General features: G+C 31.5%; 1 protein-coding gene and 1 long non-coding RNA gene across 5 annotated transcripts in view; one reads left to right on the forward strand and one right to left on the reverse strand.

Annotated features, from left to right (window-relative positions):
* EXOC5 (exocyst complex component 5) overlaps positions 1-19,951 on the forward strand; it is a 69,164-nt gene that overhangs the window by 23,268 nt on the left and 25,945 nt on the right. For all 4 annotated transcript variants that reach the window (XR_013762135.1, XR_013762136.1, XM_079128985.1 and 1 more), the window contains 8 exons: positions 3,404-3,468; positions 5,488-5,516; positions 6,245-6,354; positions 8,048-8,092; positions 8,187-8,327; positions 9,418-9,500; positions 10,500-10,709; positions 13,548-13,695. Coding sequence is in view for 2 of the 4 variants with exons in the window: in XM_079128985.1 (XP_078985111.1) it covers positions 3,404-3,468; positions 5,488-5,516; positions 6,245-6,354; positions 8,048-8,092; positions 8,187-8,327; positions 9,418-9,500; positions 10,500-10,709; positions 13,548-13,695 (831 nt within the window). In the remaining 2 variants the exon portion in view is untranslated. The remainder of the gene's footprint in view (positions 1-3,403; positions 3,469-5,487; positions 5,517-6,244; positions 6,355-8,047; positions 8,093-8,186; positions 8,328-9,417; positions 9,501-10,499; positions 10,710-13,547; positions 13,696-19,951) is intronic.
* LOC306654941 lies at positions 557-3,395 on the reverse strand. Its single transcript, XR_013762137.1, has 2 exons — positions 750-3,395; positions 557-716 (listed from the first exon to the last, which is right to left on the reverse strand). It is a non-coding gene; the product is annotated as an uncharacterized lncRNA (long non-coding RNA).

A 19,951-nucleotide genomic window follows, 5' to 3' on the forward strand; every position in this document is an offset into this window, starting at 1 on the left:
ATCTGACCTAAATTGTTGATAAACTGAAATGTCTTTTGTAAAAGAATTCAGAACTTCTAATATTTATTGCTTGAATAAAGATATCTTATAAAGAATTAAAGCAGTTTGGACAAAGAAGAATTGAAAAATTTGAATTGTTTATATTAATCCCTTTCATAGCAATAATTATTTAATCCTGGTCTAAGGGTATCTGTTATTGGCTGTTCTTTAGTCTTAAAAAAAGATAATTTAGCTTGCTTTCTTTTCTTGAGGGGAAAAAATTTAAAAATGCATGAAAATGGACATTGTTATGGATCATATATACTCATTCATACTGAATACAATCTTTCTGATTTGTTCCAAATTTACTCCGTGAAGTATCAGATAGCAAAATATTAAAAGCTAAGTATTATTGAAGCTAAGTATTATCACTTTGAGTTAAGCAACACATTTTCTGTGTGTGTGTTAGACTATATGGCTATGGAACTTATAATTTTTAGAGATCTTTGAAAAGTGATTATATGTATGTAGAAAAAATTTCTCAAAGAAAGATAGTATTTTATTTTATTTTTATTTATTTATTTATTTGTTTATTTATTTTTGTGGTGCTGGGGATTGAACACAGGGCCTTGTGCTTACGAGGCAAGCACTCTACCAACTGAGCTATCTCCCCAGCCCCAAAAGATAGTATTTTAAAGAATGAGTTTTAAGAATTGTATTTGTAGTAGAATTTAACACTACTAAAATTAACATCGAGAAAAATGTGATACTTACTAAAATTAACATCAAGAAAAATGTGATACTTAAGAATTTGGAAAATACTGGCAGTAACTTCTATATATATAAGAACATAACAAGACTTGAACACTGGTCTGATAGTTTATGGAATATTTTATTTTTGTTTTCTAAATATAAATATACATTTATCATATTTTATAAAAATTCTTACTTGTATCATATATTATAAAAATTCTGTTTACATATTAAAAATTGGATAAAATTAATTAAAGTCTGGTACTTTGTATAAAATCTGATGGCTTATGTAGTGTATTTATGTTGTTATAAACAAAATGTAGATAATATTACCCAATGAGTTAGTCTGTTTATTTGAAATTAGTTGAAGGTAGTCATTTAGAATCTAGAGAAAACTATATGCTTTTAGATTGATTTTATTTATACTTAACATGATTTATGTATTTGTATGTTTATACTTTCCTTTAAACTTTTTTCTTTAAATTTTGTAATTACCCTCAAGTTATTAGGTAGTTCTTGATATTACTATTGTCACTTAATTTTTGACATTCTAATTGAAAGAAAATTGTCTTTATATTCTTGTTAGTTCATTCAGTTAGTTACACAGGCATCTCTAATTTTGGAGGAGCAAATGGATTCACGTAAAACATTTTAAGTTTCTCTTCTTTATATCACTCTCCTATATCCCTTTTTATTTATTTTTCTTATTTTCTTATACTTTATTACTCCATTTTCAGTTGCTTTCTTTTCCTCACACCTCTTCTGTAAGTTCTGGGCTATTGTTTGCTTATTAAGAATCCTTTTAGGCCTGGTACTGCTGAAATTAACTACACTTAAGAATTCATATGATATTAGATTGCCTATTATCAGATAAGCTTCTAGCTATCTCAATTTATGGATTCTGTGACAGCCACTTTCCCAATGAAAAGAAAAAAAGGAAAATCAGCCATATAGCTAGAGAGATGTAATTCTGGAAGGAAATAAAATGGGTTAAGATGACAACACATATTCATTTTTCTTGCTCCCTAGTTATTTTTTTTAATCCTTGCTTTTCAGAATCTTCTCTTTTTCTTTCCTTAATAAAAACGAAAAAACAATAAAATGTAAAACAACAAAAAAGCACTTTTTAATGTTTACCCTTGTTACATGCAGGTTGCTTATTTATCTTCTTAGAATGGTAGCTTATTGTTCTTCATGTAGATATGACTGAATATCTTTAAAACTGAGTAGTCCCTCAGTTTGCCCTATTATCAGTAACAGATATAAGCATGTTTTTAGATTGTGGTTTTGACACCTTTTGCATATTTTAACTAACTATAGGGCATTACAACTTTAAGGATTACTTGTTGTCTAATTTTTTTTTAATAAAATTATTAGCTGTGGGAATTCATTAAAAACAAGCACTCTTACTGTTATATACTACATTAAGTAAACCTTACAAACAGCATATTTACGTCTCTTAAAACAGAGTCCTGATGGAAACAGAGCTGGCTGTTTGCCAGCTATATTTTTTATGAAGGGGATATTGAAAAGGAGAAAATGATAGACTTTGCTACTGCAACTAAATGGAATGGTGAGGAGTGATGCTTCAGTAATACCTGTACACATGTGCAGCAGGGTAGAGTGAGTGAGTGGTAGTTGAAAATGACAGTGACTTGCTGAATAGGAGAGGAGAGATAATTGAAGCAGAAATGCTTTATTTACTATCATTTGAGTAAGAAGTAGGAACAGGCCCTGCTGTTATCCACAGTTGCTTGCTAGTCTTCACATAAGTACTCAGATAAATCTATACTAATGTTCTTAGTTCTTCCTTCATGTTTGTAACTCTCTCTCTTTAAAAGAAATTATCATAAAGCAGTTATTAAAGTTATACCAAATTAAAAATCAGTGGTATTTTGAAATTTAAAGAACAAATGAACATTATATAACTCCTGTACACTCTTGTATAAATAAACACAGAATCTGAATTTAAAGTGTTTTAGGCCCTTGTCTAAGTGCCTTCATTTTACAACTTGTCAAACTATACATGTTTCTACATTTCATTCAGGAGACTTTATGTTATTAAACTTTTATCTTTGCTGTAGAACAAGTGTTATAAATTCATATACTTACTAAATGACAGGAACTTTTGTTACTGTTTTATTCATTTAGTTTAAATGTGTATATGAAACAGTATGTTCTGAGTCATTTCCTAAACCTTGTTTATCCTTTTTGGGTTCATAAGCTTAGAGGATATTTATTCTTTGCTTTTAGTAAGCAATGGTTCAGAGTAAACTTGGACAACAGGTTTCATTGGAAAAGTATTATGGCATAAAAAAAAAAAAAATCACAAAATTTCAGTATCAGAAAGACAAATGTTTGATTTTGGCTTATTGTGATGATACCCCAAATTTATTCTTGTTGGTCACAAGATTTTATTTGTTGTGGTTTTTTTTTTTTAAAGAAAATTGTTTGAGGGAGGGGCTTTGGACATATACAGGAAGATGATACTATTTCCAAATATATTGATTTTTTATATCATGAGTTAATATATTTACTTATTTTTTTTCCATATTTTTATTGGTGTATTTTAGTTGTACCTAATGGTGAGATTTGTTGTTACATATTTGTACATGCATATAACAATATTGCTTGAGTTTTTAAAATTATTGCTTCTATTTATTTTTAATAGATAAAGGAAGCAGCAGACATCATTCAGAAGTTGCACCTAATTGCCCAGGAGTTACCTTTTGATAGGCAAGTTTATTTCTCAAGAACTAATTTGGAAATGTGTGATTTATAGAAAAAAATTTTATTTTTTTCCCTGGGTGATTTTCTTTGCCCACTAAGTCAACAAGAATACATTGCATATTTCCTTTATATAAGATAACGTGTAAAATAGTTCATTGAAAAAATAGTCTACTTCTAATATCTAAATTTAATGATATACTTTCAGTCCCTTGTCTTTGGCCAAAAAAATTGATGGAGATTTTTGAAGCTGATTGAAGCAAATTTTGAGATTTCCTGTTTTGGACTTTGAGAAACAGGGTGATAAGAGAGACAAGAGTTCCTCCAAAAGGCTGCTCAGTTGCTTTTTCCTAATTCTAGATGAAAGATCTTAAGTTTGGGGGGTCTTGGGCACCTTTGAAAAGCTAATGAAAGCTATAAAGTTTCTTCAAAAAATTAAGATTGTCATATACAGTTGAGGGTGTTTTAAACTCTTTACCCATGAAATTCTTCCCAGAGACTTTGGATTCAGAACCTTGTTTTAAATGCAAAGTTCCAGGGTCATCACTAAGTTAAATTTCATCCTAAAATGAAATGCTCTCTGAGAAGGAAATTTTTTCATGATTTCTTCTAGTTGATGGAATGTTAGACTCTTTAATAAAATTTTGATAATAATAGTTCCTTCGTGTGACTATCTGAAAGAAATACAATTTTGTTTAACACATAATATATGTTACTCTTTTGTTGATACTTGAAGGTGTTCAGGTACAGTTAGAATATGGGTATATTGCTGTGCTTAAAATTTGAACATTATCTTCCAGCCATAGTGAATCCCCCTCACATGTTCATTTTATTCTCAGCTCTGTATCATCATAAAAGATAAGCAGTAATAATTTTTTAAATCATCCACCAAAACCTCTCTTTAACTTTACTCCATTTCAGAGTTGAACCATTTACTTAAATGGGTAACTTGTCTAGCTCTAAATAGGCACATGATAATAGTTAGCTATAACCCTCATTCCTCTCCTTCCATTGTATTCTTCCCCACTAGAACACATTTGCATAGTCATCTTCATCTCTCAAGTTTATACTCCTCTTGCAGTTTGTTTTGTTTTGCTTTGTTTTGTTTCAGTGGTTGGGGAATCTAACCCAGGGCCTTTATATAAGATACTGCAAGCCCTTTATTACTGATCTACACTCCAGCCTTCTCTTACAGTTTTGTTTTAACCTCTCTACTAAGCCTTAGAGACTTAATCAGACTTAATTTTTTCACATATATCAATATAGCCTTATTTGTGTTTTGTGAACTACCATGACGGATTTTATCATTTTTTTTTTTTTACTAACTAAACTTTTATTTCTTTCTCCATCTATCTTTGGCATCTCTTTTGCCAACCATTCTCTTCTTTCTTCAAATAATTGCATAGAATCTCAACATCAGTTTTCTGTCCTAGACATTTCCTCTTAATATTGAGATTTGAAGATTCTAATGTATGATATTTTAGTTTTCAAATTTGTAAAGATGGAATGGTTGTTCTCTTAGACACATTGCTGAATTCTTTATAAGGCTCTTTTTATTTTTTTGGCGTTAAAGTAATTTTTTAATATTTTTACTAGTCATTTTAGTTTGTATTGATTATCATTCATCATTAATATATCATTTTATTTTATCATTGTGTTTCCAAGTGACTTCAAAATGCAAGTGAATGTGAGTAGGAACAATAACTTGTTTTGTGACTGGGTTAGTGCCTCTTGATTATTCAGTGTGAGTTTTCTAAATGAGAATTACCTACCCCATCTGAATTTCCTACATTCAATTTTGTCACCTGCTATGCTTTCTGTCAGTATTTTCTTTCCCCTCTGGCTTTTTTTTTTTTTTTATTTTTTTATAAAAACCTTTAGTTTTATAATTGTTTTAGGTTTACAGAAACTTGTATAAGATTATACAGAGGGTGCACATGTACCCTGCATCCATTATCCCCTTTTGTAACATGTTACCATGGTATGTTTGTCACAACTAATGAATCATCGTTGTTTTTTATCTTTCAGATTTTCAGAAGTAAAATCAAAAATTGCAAGTAAGTGAAGTCTATTTAATTAACATTTTTTGAGTAAGTACCATAACTACTTATGTAAAAGAAAATAGCACAGGGGAGAAGTGAAAACAATATCATTCTTTTACCCTGTCCGTGAGTTTGATTACCTTTTCCTAAGAATAACCATTACCAGTTTCTTGTGTATTCTTAGAGTACTCTGTGGACATACAAGCATCATAAGACCTCCCTCTCCCCAGTTATTTTTTTATATATGTACCCACATACACACACACACACACACACACACATACATACATATATATACACACATTTTCTTTTAAATAGTTGGTAGCTTTTAGGCCTTCTGTTTTTAACTTAACAGTGTATTTTCGATATTGTGTTCATATACATGTCTCTGAACATAGCTCTTTTTTCTTTTTAACACTGATATTATAAGCATTTCAATACCTATTCAGTTCCTTACTTGAATAGGTTGATTCTTGCCAATATTTTAGACTAGATCATTCTAGATTTCTGGAAAAAAATCAGTTTGTTCAGGTTCCATAGTCACCTGGGTACCTGTTTGTTAAGCTAGTTCACTGAAAGTTCAGAGACCTACCTATATTTTTAAATGTCATGTTGTTTTTGTAATTCTTCCAAAAAGAAGGCAGATCCATATACATTATATTTGTAAATAATTTAGATGCTTGATATAATTTGGATACTTTGAGTTCCTCACTATAGCTGGATGTCTTTATTTTTACTTTTAGGTAAATACCATGATTTAGAATGCCAACTAATCCAGGAGTTCACCAGTGCCCAAAGAAGAGGTGAAATATCCAGAATGAGGGAAGTAGCAGCAGTTTTACTTCATTTTAAGGTAAATATTAAAAATTTTAAATATAGATCAGTCTTAAAGTTTGTGAAGATTTTACAAAATCAATGGTATTATCTCTGATTTTCTTCTAACTATATCACATCAAAATATAATAATTTTCATTAATTTAATTTGTACATTTTATATATTTCTCTATAAAATGTTAAACATTAGTATTTAATATTTTCAATAAGGATTTTATATTTAGTAATATTATTATATCATTTTCATATAGTTTGAAAAAGAAGATCTTATAGTCTGCCTTCTCGTTTTTTATAAATCTTTTTCAATCAAACATGTTATGAAATTAATTCAAAAGCAAGAAAATGTGACCATGAATATATGATAGAATGTAGGAATCAGAAAGTAGATGGAACATTATTATTAAAAGAAATCTACCCACAGAGGTTTTAGGTGTTAATATAGAAATGTTCTTTTATGGAATTGTCTTCCTGGAATTTGAATTGGAGAGAGAGCATGGGAATATATTTCTGCAAAGTAGTTGTTTAAACAAATAGTTCTTCTGTCATTCTGTTTTTTCCTTGCATCAGATTTTAAAAATACAACCTATTTGTTGGGCTTTTCATTTTGTTAATATCTAAATGAGTATCAAGAATGTCTTTTTTTGTTGTTGTTTTGTCAGGGCGGATCCTGTGGTTTGAACTCAAGAGCACTTTACCACTGAGCTACATCCTTAGTCCTTTTTATTTTGAGACTAGTTTTTGCTAAATTCTTGAGGCTGGCTTCAAATTTGCAATCTTCCTGCTTCAGCCTCCCAAGTCACTGGGATAACAGGCATGCATCACCATGCCTGTCTTGAGAATGACTTTTAAGACACTCATTTACTTTATATTGATTACCTTAGTTGTTTTTAATGTATAATTTATTAATAGGCAAAAATCTCATTATGTAGAGTTTAATATGACAAATTACTTTGTTTTAAACACGTTTTATTTTAGTAGATTCGGTTTTAAAAATAAATTTCCAGATTGATGGCTTATTACTGCTATCTAGACCCTTGCAAGGAAAAGAAATTAATTGAAAAAAGTTATCTTTTAGTGTTAGGCTCTGTGGACTTAGAGTTATGCAAGAGCAGTATTTTTAGTACTTTAATTTGAGGAACTAGATAGTACGCTTTATTTTAATGTGCTAAGATAGTAAGAAAGATATACATATATATGTATACACACACACACACACATACACACACATATACTTTCAAGTCCTTGAATTATTGTATATGTGTGTGCGTGTGCATGTGCACTTGTGTGCATGCACATGTATTGGAGTTGAAAGAGATGGCTATGTGATCATAAGGCAAAAATTATCAGGCTGGAAATGTGACTCAGTGGTAGAGAGCTCACCTAGCTTGTATGAGACCTTGGGTTCAATCCCTAGTACTGCCAAAATATATATGTGTGTGCGTATTCTTGTAAAGGACTTAGCTATTCCTCAGCTTTCTTCTTTCATCTAAAGTCCAAACAAGTTATAAACCAACTGATCAGTTTCATCATAGAAGGCAGGGAAAGACACCCATGTTAAGTTATTGAGTCTTTACAGTTAATTTCATTGAATTCCAACAACTGTTAGCCATTCACTGGAACATAAAACATAACTTTACTACCATAATACTTCTTTTATTGAACTTATTATAATGGAACCCAAACAGTGATAACAATGTGTTTCTTCTTCCTAGGGCTATTCCCATTGTGTTGATGTTTATATAAAGCAGTGCCAGGAGGTAACATAATAATATACTTTATTGAATTTTATTTTATGCTCATTTGTATTTTAAAACCATTAAAACTTTTGTGTAAAATGATTCTGCTATTTAGGGTGCCTACTTGAGAAATGATATATTTGAAGATGCAGCGATACTTTGTCAAGGAGTGAACAAGCAAGTTGGAGATATTTTTAGTAATCCAGAAACAGTACTGGCTAAACTTATTCAAAATGTATTTGAAATCAAACTACAGGTAATTTTAAATAGTAACAAATAAAATAGTTTTTAAGACATTTTAAATAGTTTTTAATATGTGATGTTTTCCTATATTTTAGAAGTTTCATTTTTAAATTTAGTTTACTTATATAATGACCTTAGGAGTAGTAGTCTATTTACTTAAGGGGAACGGAATGTCAGTATTATGATTTTTAAAAAATGGTTTATTATTCATGAAGGAAAAGGTGTTGATCACTAAGTGTTATCACAGCATGTTCTTCAAATCTGTTATAATAATCATAGTAGTAATATACTGTGTTAAGGTTGCTTAAGATTTGTTTTGATTTGGGTTTTGGTCCTCACCATGACCAATAAAAATTGAACAAGAATTACAAGTGTAGTCTATAGAATTTTTTGTGATGTGATACTATCATGAAAAGGAAAAGCATATTTAATTTACAATCTTTACTCTCATAGCAGTATACTTTCAGACATCTCCTAAACTATGTTTACCACTGCATTAAGCATTGTTCAACAAGTGTTTGTTATTTAAATACACCTTTATAGCCTTTAAAGTTGCTAACACATGTTATGATGCTCTAGAAGTAGAAGTATAAAGTACAACATTTCCCAAAATTACTGACCAAAGAACCCAATTTTAGAGAAATGCCTATTAATGTCTCAAAGGACTCTATTTGTTAGACCAGTTTGAGAAGCTGTTCTAAGGAATTGACTTTAATGGTGTTTCAAAATAAAAGGTATTCTACATTCTTTTTATTCTAAAATATTTATAGTTGTAGATGGACATAATACCTTTATTTTGTTTATTTTTATGTTGTGCTGAGGATCGAACCCAGTGCCTCATATGGGTGCGGCAAACACTTTACCGTATATTCTAAATTCTTAATACTTATTCCCAAGATTTATGTAGATCTTTTGTAGGGAAATACATGTAACAATAAAATTTAGAAACCTGTTTTTAAATTTTTTATGATTTGGTCTATTTCTATGCATTGCCTTTTTTATTAGATTTTAAGTCAGAAATTAAAACTAATTTTAGAGGATAAATATCTTGGGAATTTTATGATTTAATGTTTGCTTACTAGAATGTTAACTTTCATTTTTAGAGTTTTGTGAAAGATCAGCTAGAAGAATGTAGGAAATCGGATGCAGAGCAATATCTCAAAAGTCTTTATGATCTATATACAAGGTATATTTTTAATTATTAGAAAATAATAGTACTCAACTTTTTAATAGAAAAAGGACAAATATTCAGTATTTTTTAATTACTGCTTACCAGATAGCAGTATACCTTTTAGTACTAAATACTTGGCTGTGTGGACTAGACTTGTGGAAGAGCAGCATTCTTATTACTTTGAGGAATTAGATGTTATACTTTATCCTGATGTACTAAGAATCAAAGATCTTCTGATGTACTAAGAACCATAAGAGCTTCTGTTTTTAAACTAATCCTAAAGAATTTTGTTTCTGATTTTCATTGTAAACTATTTCACTTCTTAATTTTTTCTCTAAGAATTAGTACACTTATATTTATATGCAGTTAAACATTACAAAAGGAAGTGACACATTCTTAACAAATGACAATTTCACCCTTAAGTTTGATGTAAAAGGTTGTCTTGTGCTTTTGTAATGGCAGTATTGCTTTTAAAGAAATTTTCTCAGAAGCTTCATGTGGAGTTTTTTTTCCCAACTCTTTGGCTATTCTTCAGTCTCTTCATTTGGGGAGGTTTTTAAAAGTTATCATAATGACATATTTCATCTCAAAAATACTATCTTCAACAATACGAATGAAAGAGTAAAGTCAAATGAACATAGATAAAACAGGGTAGACAGAGATTAGACCTCTTGGTATTTTGTTTTGGGTACCTTGTGATGAATGGCATTAAAGCATACTTGAGTCCATTCTGTCACTATTGCTGTTTCTGGACTGGTGTATTGTCTCACAGTGTCTTCTAGAGTTTATGACAATTCTGAAAACCATAATGTTATTTGCAACATTCTGTTTTTACCCATCTCTGCATCTTAAGTACTCTTCCAAGGTTTAAGAAATGGTGGTTTAATATAAGTTAAAAAAATCACATTGTAAAAAAAGAAAAAAAAAATCACATTGTAAAATATATATTCCTTAGTATTGTTATTATACCTAAAATATACATTAATCTTTTTCTCCCCCTTTTCCATTGAAAAGAACCACCAATCTTTCCAGCAAGTTGATGGAGTTTAACTTAGGTACTGATAAACAGACTTTCTTGTCTAAGCTTATCAAATCCATTTTCATTTCCTATTTGGAGAACTATATTGAAGTGGAGACTGGATATTTGAAAAGCAGAAGTGCTATGATCCTACAGCGCTATTATGATTCAAAAAACCATCAAAAGAGATCTATTGGCACAGGAGGGTGAGTTTTTTAAGTTAAGTATTATATTAAAACTGAAGACTTTTGTTATTTCAGATGCCAGTAAATATTTCTTTTTATTGCTGAATAATATTCCATTGTATGAATATATCATACATGTCGAGTAGACATTTAGGTTATTTAGAGTTTGGGCCTGTTGTGTATAAAACTGTTGCTGATACATAGGTACATTCTTTTTGTACACACAAATTTTACTTCTTTTGGGTTAATATGTAGGAGTACAATTGCTAGGTTATACATTGAGTGCATATTTAACTTTATAATCAATGTTAAACAGTATTCCAATGTGTTTGTATCCTTTATAAACACATGTATGAGACTTCTAGTTGTACTACATCCTTGAATATTTTTATCATTTCTACATTTTTTATTGATGCATTATAGTTGTACATAATGATGATATTTGTTGTCACGTATTCATACTTGCACACAACATAACAATACAATTTAGCCAATATCACTCTCTATCACTTCTCCCCCTCCCTTCCCTTCTCCCATAGCCTGGTTCCTTTTCTTTACTGATCTCCTTTTCATTTTCATGAGATTACTGCTGCCCCCTATCTTTCTTTTTCTTTTTCCTCTCCAGCTTCCATATCTGAGAGCAAACATATGACCCTTGACCTTCTGAGTTTGGCTTATTTCACTTAATATGATGGTTTCTAGTTCCATCCATTTTTCTGCAAATGACCCAATTTCATTTTTCTACATGGCTGATGGGGATTGCATTGAATCTGTATATTGCTTTTGGTAGTATGGCCATATTTAACAATATTAATTCTGCTTCTCCATGAACATGGGAATCTTTCCATCTTCTGAGGTCTTCTTTAATTTCTTTCTTCAATGTTCTATGGTTTTCATTGCAAAGGTTTTCATCTCCTAAAACTGAAGACACTTAAGAGCATTATTACATTTGGACAAACTTAACAAATATTGACTGTCACAAATATTTTCTCCAAAGAACTCTTAACGACCAATCCTGCTCTTGAATCACATTTTGAAAAGACCTAACATGATTAAAATATGTAAAACAGATACTTGACAATTAAAAAAATGTGTATCAAAGATCTAGGAATTAGACCAGAAACCCTGCGTCTACTAGAAGAAAAAGTAGGCCCAACACTTGAACATATTGGCTAAGCTATGGACTTAATCTAGATGCCTATCAGCAGATGAATGGATAAAGAATTTGTGGCATATATACACAATGGAATATTACTCAGCTGTTATGAAGAATGACTTTATGACGTTTGCCAGTAAGTGGATGGATCTGTAGACTATCATGCTAAGTTAATAAGCCAGTCCCAAAAAACCAAAGGTCAAATGGTTATGCTGATCTGTAGAAGCTAAACCACAATAAAAGGGGGAGGGAAGAAGAGAAGTTCCATAGATTTGACAAAGGGGAATGAAAGGTGCCAGGGGTGGGGTGGGGATAGGAATAGGAAAGACAGAATAAATCTAACATAATTTTCCCATGAACACATATGAAAATACCTAAGTGAACCCTGCCGTTGTGCCTACCCACAAGAATGGGGGCATAAGTATAATAAGATATATCCTGTGCTTATATAATTTTATCAAAATGGATTCTACTGCCATGTATAACTGAGAAAAACTAATAAAATAACATTTGGAGTTCTAGTTTCATTTTCTCCCCCAAAAATGAGAATTGGGTGCTTCTACCACTGAGCTACATCCCCAGCTCTTTTCTTTTTGAGACAGTGTCTTACTAAGTTCCCCAAGCTGACTTAAAACTTGAGATCATCTTACCTCAGTCTCCCAGGTTGCTAAGATTATAGGAAGGTGCCTGGCTTGGCTTTTCTTTTCTTTCTTTCTTTTTTTTTTTTTTTTTTTTTTTTTTAAGGTCATTGACTGAGAATCCATCTTTTCTTGTTGTTGTTATTGTTGCAGGTGGGGGAAAAAAAGCAACAAATAGTTTACAATTTAGTTGACCCTGAATTGATGAGTTTTGGGGATCACTTGAGTATAAAACTATTAAATTAATATTTTAAAGCCTGAAACTCTTCACATACTAGAAGAAAATAACTTGCTATGAGAGTAAGTGGCATCTCAGTTGTCCATCCCTTAACTACCTGGAACCTAGTTGTTTCTAGAAGGAGACAGAATGACTTCTCTGTTGCCATACAGTCAGAGTCCAGAGTCCACACTCTATGTACCTATATCATTTTCATGTTTCCCAGTTTGTGTATTAAATAATGATCAGAGAGAGGTTGTAACTAGGAGGAAGAGATAGAATTTGAAAGGCAGTAGAGAAGAGGAAAACTAATGAATTGTCAGTCATAAGATGTTTTTAAGAAATGAGCTCACAGGAGTTCACAGGAGCTATATTGTCTAGGAGGGGAAAAAAAAAAGTCTAACTCTAAATGTACCCTGTATAATAAATGTTCCAGGTGAACCTTGGCCACTGAGAGAAGCTAAATTATGTTTAACAGATCTGTTTAATGTAGTGAAGAAATGTGTCAAATCTTTGGATGATATATTTAAAAATCATTAAAATTTTGGAAGTTTTATTTTTAAACAGGACTCTTTAGTTATCTATTATGTTCACTTATTTGGAATGGCGTACTTTCTGAGAAAAACAAATGAGCTTTTGGTTGATTTAGAATTGTAAAACTGAACAGGACCAGAGATCCTAATTTCAAATCTCATTTTTCAGATGAAAATTTTCACAAAACTATTTTTTAGAATTAGAATTTAGATTTTTTGGTTATTGATTCTTTTTGTTGTTGTTGATGATGTGTACTAATTTTGAGAGTACTTGAAGTTAAAATCCACATGTTCTTTTTTTCATTTGTCTTCCAGTATTCAAGATTTGAAAGAAAGAATTAGACAACGTACCAACTTACCACTGGGGCCAAGTATTGATACTCATGGGGAAACTTTCCTATCCCAAGAAGTGGTGGTTAATCTTTTACAAGAAACCAAACAAGCCTTTGAAAGATGTCACAGGGTAAGAGTGATTGTAAATTTATCTTACTCATGTATAGTTGTGTATTTTAAGTTTACCTTGTTTTTATACAAAGATATAAATGTATTCTCTGGTTAGGAGCAACTGTTTTTTCTTTGCTTTTTAAAATTTTTTATTTTTTTAATTGACACATAAAATCGTACATACTTATGGGATACCATGTGTATTTTGATACATGTGTACATTGAGGAATGTTCAAATCAGGGTAAACATATATATCCCCTCAAATATTTCTCTTTTTTTTTTCTCCTTCTTCTCCTTCTTCTTCTTTTTGGGTAGTGAAAACATTCAAAGGCCATTCTTCTAGTTTTTTTTTTTTTTAAATAGGTGGTATATTCCTATTACCTGTAGTCATCCTAATGGTTTGCAATGGATGCAACAAAACACCAGAAATGGTTTATCTCTTATCTGTTATATAGTACCGTTGACCAGCCTTTTCCCATGCGTCTCTCCTCACCACCCCTCCCAGCTTGTGGTAACCACTATTTTACTCTCAATTTCTTTTGAGTTCTCCTTTTTAGATTCCACATATGAGTTGGATCATATAGTTTTTTTTTTTTTTTTTTTCTGTTCCTGGCTTATTTCACTAAATACAATGACTTTCAGTTCTATCCCATGTTGTTGCAAATGACACTATTTCATCCTTTTATAACTGAATACTATTCCCCTGTTTATAAATACCACCTTTTCTTTATCCATTCATTAGTTGATGTATACTTAGGTTGATTCCATTTCTTGGCCATTACGGATAGTGCTACAAGAAACATGGGAGTGCAGATGTCTCTTCAACGTACTGATTTCATTTCATTTGTATGTATACCTGGTAGTGGGATTGCTGGATCATATGGCATTTCTATTTTAATTTTTTGAGGGGGACCTCCCTCAAAAAATTTCCATAATGACCGTACTAATTTATATTCCCACTAATGGTGTGCATGGTTGGTTCCCTTTTCTCCACATTATTGACAACACATGTGGTTTTTTATCTTTTTGATAATAACTATTCTAATTTGAGAAACATATCTCATTGTGATTTTTATTGGCACTTCTTTTGATGATTGGTGATTAACAATATTTTTTCATATACCTATTGGCCATTTGTATGACTTTTGAGAGAAGTCTATTTGCACTCTTATCCATTTTTAATTTTTTTATTAATTCACTTATTTTTGCTATTTTGGATCCTTATATGTTCTAGACATCAACCTCTTATCAGATATATAATTTGAGAAAATTTTCTCCTGTAGGTTGTCTCTTCACTCTTGATTATTTCTTTTTCTGTGTAGAAACTTTTTAGTTTGATTAATCCTATCTATCCCTTTTTAGTTTTGTTTCCCGTGCTTGCTGGGTCTAATCCAAACAATCCTTGCCCATTCAGATTTCATGAAGTATTTTCCCTGTATTTTCTTTTAGAAGTGTTATAGGTCCCGGGTTACATGTAAGTCTTTAGTCCATTTTAAGTTGATTTGTGTGTATTCTTCTACATGTGAATATTCAATTTTCCTGGCAACATTTATTGAACAGTTTGTCCTTCTCCCCAGCATGTGCTCATAACATCTTTGTCAAAGATCATTTGGCTATGTGTGGGTTTATATCTAGGCTTTTTATTCTGTTTCATTGGTCTTTATGTCTGCTCTTATGCCAACACCATGCTGTTTTGATAAAACTTGTTAATATATTTTGAAATCAGATAGTGTTGTGTGTCCTAATTTGTTTCACTCAAGCTTGCTTTTTTTTTTCCTGTGGAGTTTTGATGGTTCCATATGAATTTTAACATTGTTTTTTTTTCTAGTTCTGTGAAGAATGTCATTGATATTCTGATAGGGATCACTTGAATCTATAGATTGGTTTGGGTAGTATGGGCATTATAACAATATTCATTGTTTTAGTCCATGAACATGGGCTGTCTTTCCATTTTTGTATGCCGTCTTTAGTTTCTTTCATCAGTGTTTTATAGTTTTAATTAAAGATATTCTTCATCTTTTTATTACATTTATTTCTAGATATTTATTATTTTGTATAAGTGGGATTTCTTTGTTGTTTTCTTTGGATAATTTACTCTTGGGCATATAGAAATGCTACTGGTTTTTTGTGTTTTTTTTTTCTTTTTAATCTTGTGACTGCTGAATTTGCTTATCTGTTCTAATATCATTTTGGTAGATTCTTTGGGTTTACTATATGTAAGATCATGTCATTGGCAAACTGAGGATTTGTATTTTTCAATTCAGGTGCCCTTTATTTCTTTCTCTTACATGAGTGCTCTGCCTTAAAGAACTGTGTTAAATAAAAGTAGTGAAAGTGGTATCTGTGCTTTGTTCCAGATCTTAGAAAGTTTTCAACTTTTCCCTATTCGTTATGATATTAACTGTGGACCTCTTATATAAGGCTTTTATGATGTTGAATTATATTCTGTCCTCGCCTAATTTGTTCAGAGTTTTTAATCTTGAAGGGATATTAGATTTTATCAAATGCTTTTTAGCATCTACTGAGATGATCATATAGTTTTTAGCCTCCATTCACTTGATGTGGTATGTCATATTTATTGATTTGTGTGTGTTGAAGCATCCCTGAGATGAATTCCCTTGATTATGATGGATAATCTGTTGGATATACTTTTGGATTCAGTTGGCTAGTATTTTGTTGAGGATTTTGCATCTATGTTCATCAGGGATTTTGGCCTATAGCTTTCTTTTTTTTGTTGTATCCCTTGTCTGGCTTTGGTATCAGAATAAATGCTGGCCTCAAAGAATGTGTTTGGAAGAATTCTGTTTTTTGGAATTATTTGAGCAATATTGGTATTCATTTTTTACATGTTTGATAGAATTCAGTATTGAAACCATCTGGCTCTGGGCTTTGATGGGAGCATTTTATTACTGATTCAGTTTCATTACTCATTATCGATCTGTTTTTTCTCTTTATGATTCAATCTTGGTAAGGTGCATGTGTTCAGGAATTTATTTCTTATAGATTATCAAATCTGTTAGTATACAGTTGTTTGTGATAATCTCTAACTAAGATCCTTTGTAATTCTGTGATATCTCCATTTTCATCTCTGATTTATTTATATAGAGACTTTTTCTTCATCTAGCTAAGGGTTTTATTGTTTCAAAAAAAAAAAAACCCTTCATTTGACTGATTCTTTGTATTGATTTTTTGTGTGTATGTGCTTTATTTACTTCTGCTCATCCTTCTTATTTCCTCTACTTATTTTGGGTGTGGTTTGTTCTGTTTTTCTAGTTCCTTGAGGTGCAAGAATAAATTAAGATCTTCCTACTTTTTTCATGTAGGCATTGACTGCTATAAACTTTCCTGTTAGTATTGCTTTGCTGTATCCCATAAATATTGACATTTCCATTGTCATTTGCCTCAAAACATTTTTTAATTTCCTTCTTAATTTCTTTATGGATCAATTGGTTATTCAGGAGTCAGTTTTTTAATATTCATGTATTTAAGTAGTTACCAAAGTCTTTTTTGTTATTATTTTCTAGTTTTATTACATTGTGGTTGTAAAAAAGATACTCAATGTATTTTTGGTTTTTTAAAGACTTGTTCTTTGGCCTACCACATGATCTGTCATGGAAAATGTTTGATATAGTGTTAAAAAGAAATGTATTCTGTAGCTTTTGCATGGAATTTTCTGTAGATGTTTGTTAGGTTCATTTGTTGTAGAGTACAGTTTACTATTTCTTTGTTAATTTTCTGTCTGAATGATCTGTCCATTGCTGAAAATGGGATATTAAAGTCTCCTCCTATTATTGTATTGGAGTCTAACTCTCCTTTTCTATTGATATTTGCTTTATATATCTGGGTAGTGTGATATTGGGTGCATATATATTTGTAATTATTATTTTCTCTTGCTGAATTGACTCCATCATAATATAATGACTTTTTTTTTAATTGCTTTTGATTTAAAGTCTTCTTTGAGTCTGACCTTACTTTCTTTTGCACTCCATTTATATGGAATATCTTTTTCTATCCCTTCACTTTAGTCTACATGTGTTTTTAGAAGTGAATGTGTTTTTTAGTAAGCAGTATGTAGTAAGTCTTTTTTATTCATTCAGTTACTCTTTTAATTGGAGAATTTAATCCATTTATATTTAAGGTGATCATCAATAGGTAAAGTCTTACTACTGCCATTTCGTTACTTGTTTTCTAGTTTTTTAATAGTATTTTTCTTTCTCCCACTTTTACAGGTTTCCTTTGTTGTGAAGTGTTTTCATTCTTTGCTTATTATTTTTGGTGTATCTGATTACAGGTTTTTACTTTGTGGTTACAGTGAGGCTTATAAAAAACATCTTTTGATTATTAGAAGCTGTTTTGAACTGAGAACTTAATTTTGATTGTAAGGATAGGAAATGAAAGAAAAATACTAGTTTTAAAACTCTGTACTTCCTATATTTTGAATTTTTGCCCTATTTTGCATTTTTATATTGCCCTCCCCCTTTTTTTTCTTTTTTTGGCCCCAGGGATTGATCCCCAGGGACACTAAACCACTAAATTATTTTATTTTATAATTTTTTAAATTTTGAAACAGGGTCTCACTAAATTGCTTAGGGCCTCACTAAGTCCCTGAGGCTGGCGTTGAACTTGGCAGTCCTCCTGCCTCAGCCACTGGAATTATAGGCATGTGCCACTGCACCCAGCTTATCTTTTACATATTAATGTGGCTTTTATTTTTGTTTTTTAGATTTTATACCAATAATATAAATGGTTTATGTACCAATTTTACAATATTAGAACATTCTGACCATATCTATATAGTTGCTCTTACTAATGAGTTTTATACCTTAGGGTATTTTCTTCTTATTTGTTGGCCTTGCTTTCCTTCAATTTGAAGAATTTCCTTTGGCATTTTTTGTAAGACAGATATCATGGTGATAAATTTTCTCAACTCATGTGTCTAGAATTGGTTTTCTTCTCTTCACTGCTAAAGCACAATATTGGTAGGTGCAATATTCCTGGCTGACAGTCTCTCCCTTGAGCCCCACCCCTTTCTTTTTTTTTTTTTTTTCAGTTTTTTTTTTAATTAAAAATCATAAATTTACATAGGGCAATGTTGCTTGATTCATTCTGTTATTTTTCCCTGCCCCCCACCCCTCCCACCCCTCTTTTCCCTCTATACAGTCCTTCCTTCCTCCATTCTTACCACCCTCCTTATCCCTAACCCTAAACCTAACCCTAACCCTAACCCTGACGCTAACTCCTCCTACCCCCCATTATATGTCCTCATCCGCTTATCAGCGAGATCATTCGTCCTTTAGTTTTTTGAGATTGGCTTATCTCACTTAGCATGATATTCTCCAATTTCATCCATTTGCCTGCAAATGCCATAATTTTATCATTCTTCATGGTGGAGTAATATTCAATTGTATATATATGCCACAGTTTCTTTATCCATTCATCAACTGAAGGGCATCTAGGTTGGTTCCACAATCTGGCTATGGTGAATTGAGCAGCTATGAACATTGATGTGGCTGTATCTCTGTAGTATGCTGATTTTAAGTCCTTTTGGTGTAGGCCAAGGAGTGGGATAGCTGGGTCAAATGGTGGTTCCATTCCAAGCTTTCTGAGGAATCTCCATACTGCTTTCCAGAGTGGCTGCACTAATTTGCAACCCCACCAGCAATGTATGAGTGTACCTTTTTCCCCACATCCTCGCCAACACCTATTGTTGCTTGTGTTCTTGATAATCGCCATTCTAATTGGGGTGAGATGAAATCTTAGGGTAGTTTTGATTTGCATATCTCTTATTACTAGAGATGTTGAACATTTTTTCTTATATCTGTTGATTGCTTGTACATCTTCTTCTGTGAAGTATCTGTTCATTTCCTTAGCCCATTTGTTGATTGGATTATTTGTATTCTTGGTGTAGATTTTTTTGAGTTCTTTGTAGATTCTGTAAATTAGCGATCTATCTGAAGTATGAGTGGCAAAGATATTCTCCCACTCTGTAGGCTCTCTCTTCACATTACTGATAGTTTCCTTTGCTGAGAGAAAGCTTTTTAGTTTGAATCTATCCCAGTTGTTGATTCTAGCTTTTATTTCTTGTGCTATGGGAGTCCTGTTAAGGAAGTCTGATCCTAAGCCGACAAGTTGAAGGTTTGGACCTACTTTTTCTTCTATAAGATGCAGGGTCTCTGGTCTGATTCCGAGGTCCTTGATCCATTTTGAGTTGAGTTTTGTGCAGGGTGAGAGGGGTTTAATTTCATTCTGTTGCATATGGTTTTCCAGTTTTCCC

Source organism: Sciurus vulgaris (genome assembly GCF_902686455.1).
Source record: "Sciurus vulgaris genome assembly, chromosome: 2".
Taxonomy (NCBI): Eukaryota; Metazoa; Chordata; class Mammalia; order Rodentia; family Sciuridae; genus Sciurus; species Sciurus vulgaris.